The sequence below is a fragment of the Aulonocara sp. 'chitande type north' Nkhata Bay genome, linkage group LG1, assembly GCF_057382095.1.
Source record: "Aulonocara sp. 'chitande type north' Nkhata Bay isolate Kocher_YH1m ecotype deep benthic linkage group LG1, A_spYH_male_GT1.1, whole genome shotgun sequence".
Lineage (NCBI taxonomy): Eukaryota > Metazoa > Chordata > Actinopteri > Cichliformes > Cichlidae > Aulonocara > Aulonocara sp. 'chitande type north' Nkhata Bay.
Window position 1 is genome coordinate 25,082,741 of NC_141344.1, and position 7,993 is coordinate 25,090,733.

Genomic DNA, 7,993 nt, shown 5'->3' on the forward strand with positions numbered 1-7,993 from the left:
AAGGGTGTTTTACTTTTAAAGCAGTTATTATTGTGCGTTTCTATACCTGATGAGCAAAGCCTAACCTGATTTATTTCAAACCTTAGAACAATGCTTACATCTTCTCCTTTTCTTTTTCTACTTCTCTACAGCTCTGCATCGTATTCCCCCAAAGCCTCCTGAATGCAACATAGCTGATAGTTTGTCCCGTGAGAGCTTTGAAACGGGATGTTACGGAATCCCTCGAAAGCAGCATTACGGATTGATTGAAGCGCGTGTCCCGGGACATACGTCACATGTACGAGATCCTCCATGACAACGGGAGTGGAAGTTACCGAGCACCCGAGTGGCTTTTAGAGCGGGGATAGAAAAAAGGGAAACCGCAGTGTTTGCTTGTTAGCTGCACTCTATCGCGCCTGGGACCCGCAGAAACAGGTGCATGTAGATGGCGATAAAACTCGAGAAAAACTCTACTTTTTCACCAAACACGGTCTGACGGATGGGACGACACTAAACAACTTGTTAGTTCGCGCGAAAGACAAGAATGAGTCTCTCCCCAATTCCGGGGAAAAGCAGCTGTGTCTCAGCAGGTTTCCCACCGCTCGCACACATGGGGGAAAAAAGTCAGGCTTGGGGCTAACTTACCCTAACTTTGATTTTCTTGTTAACTGTGAGCTTTTTTTTTCTTTGGAGCAAACAACACGGCGGATACATACAAGGGATATCACCGGAGCAGGACTAGAGGCGGTAATGGAGAAGAGCAAACCGAGCAACGGGAGCCGCTCCCCCGCCGACCGTGGAGCTAAAGACAGGGTGGACAGGTAACGTTGAAAAATGGTTAATAATCACAGAAAGCTTAAAACAAACAAATAAATAAATACGACTTGTTATTATTTTTCTGCTCTCAAAGTTAGTTGAGTTTCGTAAATCACGAAGCAGATATCACTTTGTTTATTTGAGCTGTTAGGTACTTCTGACGGTTACTGTAATAGTAGCTTAAACCTGACTAAAGCTAACATATATAAACAGGAGTCAGGTTATTAGTCAGTGTTAGCATCACAAAGATTTTGTTTTCAGGCCGCCAAAACTGATGTTGACTGTATTTAGTATTTTTATTTAGTATTTTTCCCCACCATGTTCACATATATCAAAAAGTGTCTACTGTGAGTACTGAAGTATTACAGAGTATTGTACGTGTGTAAAAAGCTTAGGATTAAATTACAATTACTTGAAGTTTACTCCACTGAATAACTGCCACGTTACTGAATTCACCCAAACTAATGCAGACCCATAATAAATCCCACCTTCATGAGAATTATAATGTTAATGCTTTGTTAACACTCTTCTACAGGGCTTTGTTAACTTTGACTTCATTGTAGTGGTCATTTGGAGGCTGTACTTTTGGATTTTACTTCGTCCTGTAAACATTATTACTCAAAAGCTACATATCGTACTGATTAATGGCTCCACGTTTTTATATTTGGATTCTACAAGAGTAGTTCTGAATAATTTACCGTAAAAAATAACCCTTACTTATCTTTTGCGCTGCCCTGGTGTCTGATTGGCTGCTCCTTACAAACAGATGGTTTGAATAGCGGTTGAGTGGGGTTTCTTTGCTCATAACCAGAGCAAGGTGCCTGTCATCATAAAGACCCAAGAGTAGAAAAAAAATGTCTGAAACTGAGGCTCTGAGCTTTCACAGACTCACTCCATGTTTACTATAAGCATGCACCACTGTAAGCATATATGTTTATGACAAAATAAGAAGCTGTATAAAGAGTTTACTCTCTAATGGAGAGTAAATTTAGAGCCATCACACTGATAATGAATCAACACCTTTTTACAAAATGTTGCTAACTCCCTATGAGAGGGATTTTTGTCAGCTGTGGTTTACAGTGAATAAGCTTCGTTTCGATGTACAGGTGGTGGTACTGATTGGAAACGCTCTTGAATTTACTAACGTTTATATATATATATACTCCATACTGCACATATAGTTGTTTACTGTATGTGAAGTGGAACTGTGAACACAAACCAGCACGACAAATCAGATGACACATTGGTAACATCAACACTGATACATCCAATGTCTGTGCTTACTGTTGCTTTGGCAATAAGGACACTCTCAGAGGAGAAACTTAACCTTTGCATGAAGATAATTTTAAAGTTTGTGTGTTTATTTTTCACTGTAAAGTAGTTTCTGCAAATCCAGACTCTTGTGTGACGGTGGAGTAGGAGCATTTCTTCTTCAAGGGACGACTTTGCTCTTGGGTTAATCAGATTATTGTGTTACCTAATTCGTAAGGTTGAGCCACCTACAGCCACAACTTCTTCACGTACTGTAGGACCAGATTACAGATGGAGCTATTGGTATTTATAAAACACAACATTAATAAAACAAAGCAATTTTTTGATATCTACTCAGCTTGTCTTGGCTCACGCTCAAAGAATCACAACACAAAGGTACACTTCCTGTTTAAATAAATGTTTTCCAGTTTGTTTGTTTTTTAAGCTTTGATGATGACGAGCCTGAAAACTATTTCGATAACTTGCTTCTTTGAAGTAGTTTGTAACTTTGTCCACTTTTCTCAGAGTGGATCCGTATGGCTTCAAGCGGTCAGAGGACTTTGATTATGAGTCATATGAGGAGCTCATGTCTGAGTATCTAGTTGTGCTCACCCGACGAGCCATCAAGTGGTCCAAACTACTGAAGGGCAAAAGCAAGGTGCAGAAGAATATGAAATGTGAGTATGAAAACAAAACACACTCACACAGTTCATAGTCCATAAATGTGAACTCAACATAAATACTCCCCTCTGTTCCAGTAAAGCGTTACGTACGCAAAGGAATTCCCAATGAGCACCGGGCTCTGATCTGGATGGCAGCCAGTGGGGCTCAAGATCAATTGGAGAGGAACCCAGGGCACTACCAGTCCCTGCTGGGAGCTGAGCACGACCCCAAACTTGTGGAGACCATCAAGACAGGTCAGCCTGTTCAGTTTCTCACTCAGAATATTTCACGTCTTCAGCAATAAGCTAAGGGTACAGCTTATTGCTGAAGATGTGAAATATTCTCCACCATTTAAATTATGATTGGCCAAAATTAATATTAGATTAACTTTTTGACACACAAACTTTAAGTATTTGCAATTAAAAGCTCTGTAAAATTTAGCTTTGTTGTGTCTTTGTCTTCATTTTAATATCTTTATTTATTTGTGAAATAAAAAATGAAATAAACCTCTACAGGCTTTGCGCACCTGGATTTCAGTGTTTTGGTTCTTTATTCCTTCAGGTTCTCCTAAACTCACAAAGCAACTCCTTAACCCTCTATTTCACTAGTACCTACTCAGCTCGACTCTATTCTGTTTCAGTGGTTTTTCATTACAATTGAGTACCACCACCTCAAAGTGCCTGGGGTTGTTATAGCAACGCGTGTGAAAGTCACTCAAATAATTTGCATGCAACACAGACGCAACACAATGGACCACATTGAGCGACTGTGGCTCTGGTGGTAGAGTGAATCGTCTACCAGTCGTTGAATCAATCCCCGACTTTGAGTTCTCAGTTGAGAGGCGCTATAAGAGTGCCGGTCCATTTACTATAATAATACCACCTCTGTGTTTCACCTTAGGGGTGTTTGTAGCCAAGTGGTGAGCAGTGCCTGGAAGAAATGCTTGGATTTCTGGTCATCAGAATGGAAACATTTTTCCATGTTTTCCGAGCCCGTTTCAGAATAAAAGACACAAAGTCCAAATATTCAAGTTAATGTTTAGACTGACACGGTCTCACATTTAAAAGCAGGGTTTCAGTTTCCTGCTCCTTATCTGTTACAGCGTGTATACAAACACTCCACACACAGTGTGATCGGTGTCCTTGTGGTCTCTCGTTTTCAGACTTGAACAGAACATTCCCGGAAAACATCCACTTCCACAAGACGTCAAACCCATGTATGCAGAAAGCTCTGTACAATGTGCTGCTGGCCTATGGACACCACAATCCAGCTGTGGGCTACTGTCAGGTACGGCTCAGCGCCACAGATTCTACCCTGATGTGGATTTTGAATAATATTTAAGGAATGATAATGTAATGAGGTAAAGCAAAAAATCTAGTATTATTATTCTGTGATATTAGTTTGGATTTCAGCAAAGCCACCTTGCGTTGGTCCATCATTTAAGAGTTGTGCTGCGGGGTTAAAATGTACAGTAATGTAAACTGTAAATAAAAACAGCAGTTTTTATCCTTAATGAAGTTACTTTATCATCAACACTTACCAATAATTTGCCTCTGTGTCCAGAAAGAGGCTTTATGTGTCTATGCCAACTGACTGTGGTTATTATTAGCATATGAAAGCCAAATTCCATTCACCAGATCATATGCAACTTGGTTTGCAATTTAAACAAGGGTGTGTTGATGTTACATTTGTTGCCAGGCATAAATAGAATCCATTTATCTTTAATTATACTCAGTGGTTGTTGTTTTTTTTTTTTTCTTAATTCCCATTCAGTCAGTGTACACTTACTGCTCTGTGCCCTAGATGCTTTATTAAAGAGCTCTTCTGTCTGATACAGTGTGCTCAGGCAGGATTACAGGACTCATGTGAAACCTAACTGTGTGTCTTTGGCTTCAGGGGATGAACTTCATCGCTGGGTATCTACTCATCGTCACAAAAGATGAAGAGAAATCCTTCTGGCTGATGGAGGCACTGCTCGGCAGAATTTTACCAGGTGAGTGTTTCTGTGCATTCACTTACTGCCACTCTGAGCCCTGTGCTATGAAGCACGTTCAATATAACCAGTGTGTCTCAATTTAGTATCTAGTACTACATGTGTGCCCTTTAAGAGCTTTAGTCAGTAAGACTGTAAAATATGTGCTGTAAAAACGTTTTGCCCATTTTAAGCCTGTAAAGAAAGCTGAAGCAATAAAATTGCACCTGTGAAACTATTTACTGATGCTCATCAGGGAAACAGTATAAGTTACCTTGGCAATATAACGTAGTATAAAGTGAACCAGCTTCAAATTACAGAAACCCCAGGGTTAACCCGGAAGTTATGCGGATAAGTTGAAATCCTGCTTTGTAGTACAGACCCGATCTTGTGACAGGTGTGTATGCGTCCAGGCCCTTTGGGTACCAGTGCTGTAGGCTAAGAATAATCCTATCACGTGGCCTCTGTGTGTGGCTTCAGAGCTGCACTCTTTTCATTTGGATCTTGTAGTCAAACAAGAAATGTTTATTAAATTTACATTTAAGCTCTTCATTCAGGTGTTGTATTGCATATATTGCTTTGTTCTTATCAACGATGTGTGTCTGCGTTGTGGTTACAGACTACTACAGTCCAGCCATGCTGGGTCTGAAGACAGATCAGGAGGTGTTAGGGGAGCTGGTGAAGGTAAAAATCCCGCCAGTATGGCAGATCATGGTGGACCATAACGTCATGTGGACCCTGGTGGTCTCCCGGTGGTTCATCTGTCTCTACATAGACATCTTGCCTGTAGAGGTGAGTGTGTCTGTGATCAGCGTTTCATACTCATGATCCAACTCCTATCAGTACTGCCACAAAACTTTTTTTTTTTTTTTTTTTATTGACATGTAGTTGTAATATCTGAAAAATAGTCAGATTATTTACTAAATACTCGTGCTTCATCACAGCCCTTTTTTTTTTTTTTTTTTTTTAGTGGGTTTCGATAAAAATGACAACTTTTGTTTTATTCCTTGTGTTTAATTAATCCAGTGCAGCTAACCCACTTTATACAGCAGTCTTTATTGTTTCTGTCTCCCTCTGTTGACCTTCAGGAGGGTGTGAGCTGCTATGTTTGTTCCCCAGATACAACTGCTGTAGGAGGGTGTAACACTTGCAGAGAAAGTGGAAAATAACAAGTTGGATGTGAAAAATGAAAGGAAAAGAAAATTCTCCCCACTATTTTGCACCTCTCTACATTAAAAAAAGACACTAGAAATACAGAAAATAGTCAAATTTGTATTTGCATTTTTAGCAGCAGTGCTGAGGAAACTACAAAATTATTACAAGTAACTGCTTGTTTTTGTAAATGCATAAATATGTAAAAGCACCACAATTTATGGCAAAGTTACTGTGAGCTTTGTCCAGGTGGGTCAAATCTGCATGCACCAACTTCTCTGAACAAACAGCAGTGGTGAGATGGCCGCTGTGTGAGCACTGCCGCTGTACACGTGCTCTATGCACATGTGTGTGGAGGTGACCTCACATTACATTACACAGCAGGGAAGAAATGGTAAAGGTAAAATAGTTTATAAAATAAATGACTTTTTTAAGCCAATGCTGTTTGTAGTTTCTGTAGTTAATTATACACAAATGGCAAAAGAAGTAATTAAACGGCTTTTGAACCACTATGCAAGTCTGAATGTAGCTGAACTGCCAGCAGAGTCAAACACCTCCTTTTCTCTAGTGTCAGAAATGATACCTGAACAGGAAGAGTTTGGGGGTGATGTGAAGTTTTCCTTCATCCACTGTTACAAACATCTACCATGAAAAATGCTTAAAAATAAAAGTTAAGAGCTTAAAAACACTGGAAAATTTTTTAAGGTAAATTGAAAAGGAGGTGAAAATTGTACTTGCCTTCATTACATCTACTAAAGTTAATAAAGACAGCTGATTCTAATTGAGCAGGAGGCCTGTTTGACCCTGCAAACTACTGCAAAAATGCTGTTAACCTGCATTAATACTTCCCAAGCTCTGTTCAGTAGAACCTTTTACATATGGTTTACTCTTCATGTTGTGCACTACTTTGTTGTTGGGATTCAGTGCTTTGCTGCTGCTTTTCCCAGACTGTTCTGCGGATCTGGGATTGTTTGTTCTACGAGGGCTCGAAAATCCTGTTCCGCGTAGCTCTGACTCTGATCCATCACAACCAGGATCTGATTCAGCAGTCCCAGTCACTGCCAGATGTCTGCCAGAGCTTCAAGCAGATCACACACGGACCATTTGTAGAGGAGTGCCACACATTCATGCAGGTAAAGACCCCTACAACTCTTAAAAATCATCTTGAGTCATTTTACGGGATGAAAGATTAGAGATATTACTTTTCCTTTTTAGTAATCCTTTAATCCCCGTTTCTCTTGCCTTTCCTAGAAAATCTTCACTGAACCAGGAAGTCTCTCCATGGCAACCTTGACTAAGCTCCGGGCAACCTGTCGCTCTCGTATCACTGCTGAAGAATCCTGACCTCTCCCTGTTACTTAAATTCAGCACTCATTCCAGCAGATGTTTGCACTTTTTTTATTTTTTGTTTAAACTGAGTCACTGTGACTGCTGTACATACTGTGTGTGAAACAAACACGCAGCAGTGTAAATATGTGATTAATATTCTTAGGTCTGTGCTGTATGAAATGGTTGTGTAGTTTGGTAAACATTTCCTTTTGTTTAAACATGAAATTCTGCACTTTAGTCTAGAAAATGAGTCACGGTGAAGAAAATGCTTAGCAGTAAATGTTCAGGTGTGATGAGTTGTACACTATACATAGCTGGAAGAACCTGTCTACTGTATTTCACATTAAAATCCATCAAGAGTATATACAGTGATTGTTCAATTAAATAGAAAGTTGACATTCAATACTGGTACAGTGTTGTAATATAGTATGAATAAGTGATTAATCTAAGGTGTTGCAGTACAGTAAGTTAAAGGGGTGGATTTCCCCCCCCCCCCCCCCCCTCACAATTGTGTTCAGGGGTCTCTTTAACAGTTAAACAGTTTAAGTTCTAGTTTGACTGATTAGAGTTGGTTCAATATGTTCTTGAGTAAAATTGTGGATAATGAAAAGTATCATCATAACGAACCAGTCTGTAATACAACAAAAATCTCTCAGCTGAATATTTAACATACACCTGAGTAACCAGCTTTGAGTTAAAAATAATAATTAAAGCTGCAAGCAGCGTTATGAGGGCCCTCGCACCCCGGCGTGTCGAGCCATGCCCAACTTCGAAAACCAGCACGTCCGATCTCATGTCACATTGATGGAATTCATGCATTCAACCACCAGC

General features: G+C 39.9%; 1 protein-coding gene across 2 annotated transcripts; it reads left to right on the forward strand.

The window, feature by feature from the left end:
• Positions 1 to 259: 259 nt before the first annotated feature.
• Positions 260 to 7,524, forward strand: grtp1a (growth hormone regulated TBC protein 1a). Of its 2 annotated transcripts, XM_086290155.1 has the most exons (9): positions 260 to 569; positions 673 to 800; positions 2,572 to 2,723; positions 2,805 to 2,963; positions 3,872 to 3,996; positions 4,606 to 4,702; positions 5,301 to 5,473; positions 6,781 to 6,966; positions 7,085 to 7,524. In XM_086290155.1, the coding sequence occupies exons 2-9, from the start codon at positions 730 to 732 to the stop codon at positions 7,175 to 7,177; spliced, it is 1,056 nt and encodes a 351-aa protein (XP_086146281.1). In that variant the 5' UTR covers positions 260 to 569; positions 673 to 729; the 3' UTR covers positions 7,178 to 7,524. The 2 variants fall into 2 exon arrangements, with proteins under 2 accessions (XP_086146281.1, XP_086146271.1); XM_086290145.1 differs by having other exon boundaries at positions 260 to 800.
• The last annotated feature ends 469 nt before the right edge of the window (positions 7,525 to 7,993 follow it).

What these genes read in the sequence shown, in the direction of transcription:
- grtp1a (XM_086290145.1), top strand. Translation starts at nt 730, where the DNA reads ATGGAGAAGAGCAAACCGAGCAACGGGAGCCGCTCCCCCGCCGACCGT. An exon ending in GGTGCAGAAGAATATGAAAT is followed by an intron (nt 2,724 to 2,804) that starts GTGAGTATGAAA and finishes CCTCTGTTCCAG; the next exon opens with TAAAGCGTTACGTACGCAAA. An exon ending in AGTGCCACACATTCATGCAG is followed by an intron (nt 6,967 to 7,084) that starts GTAAAGACCCCT and finishes TGCCTTTCCTAG; the next exon opens with AAAATCTTCACTGAACCAGG.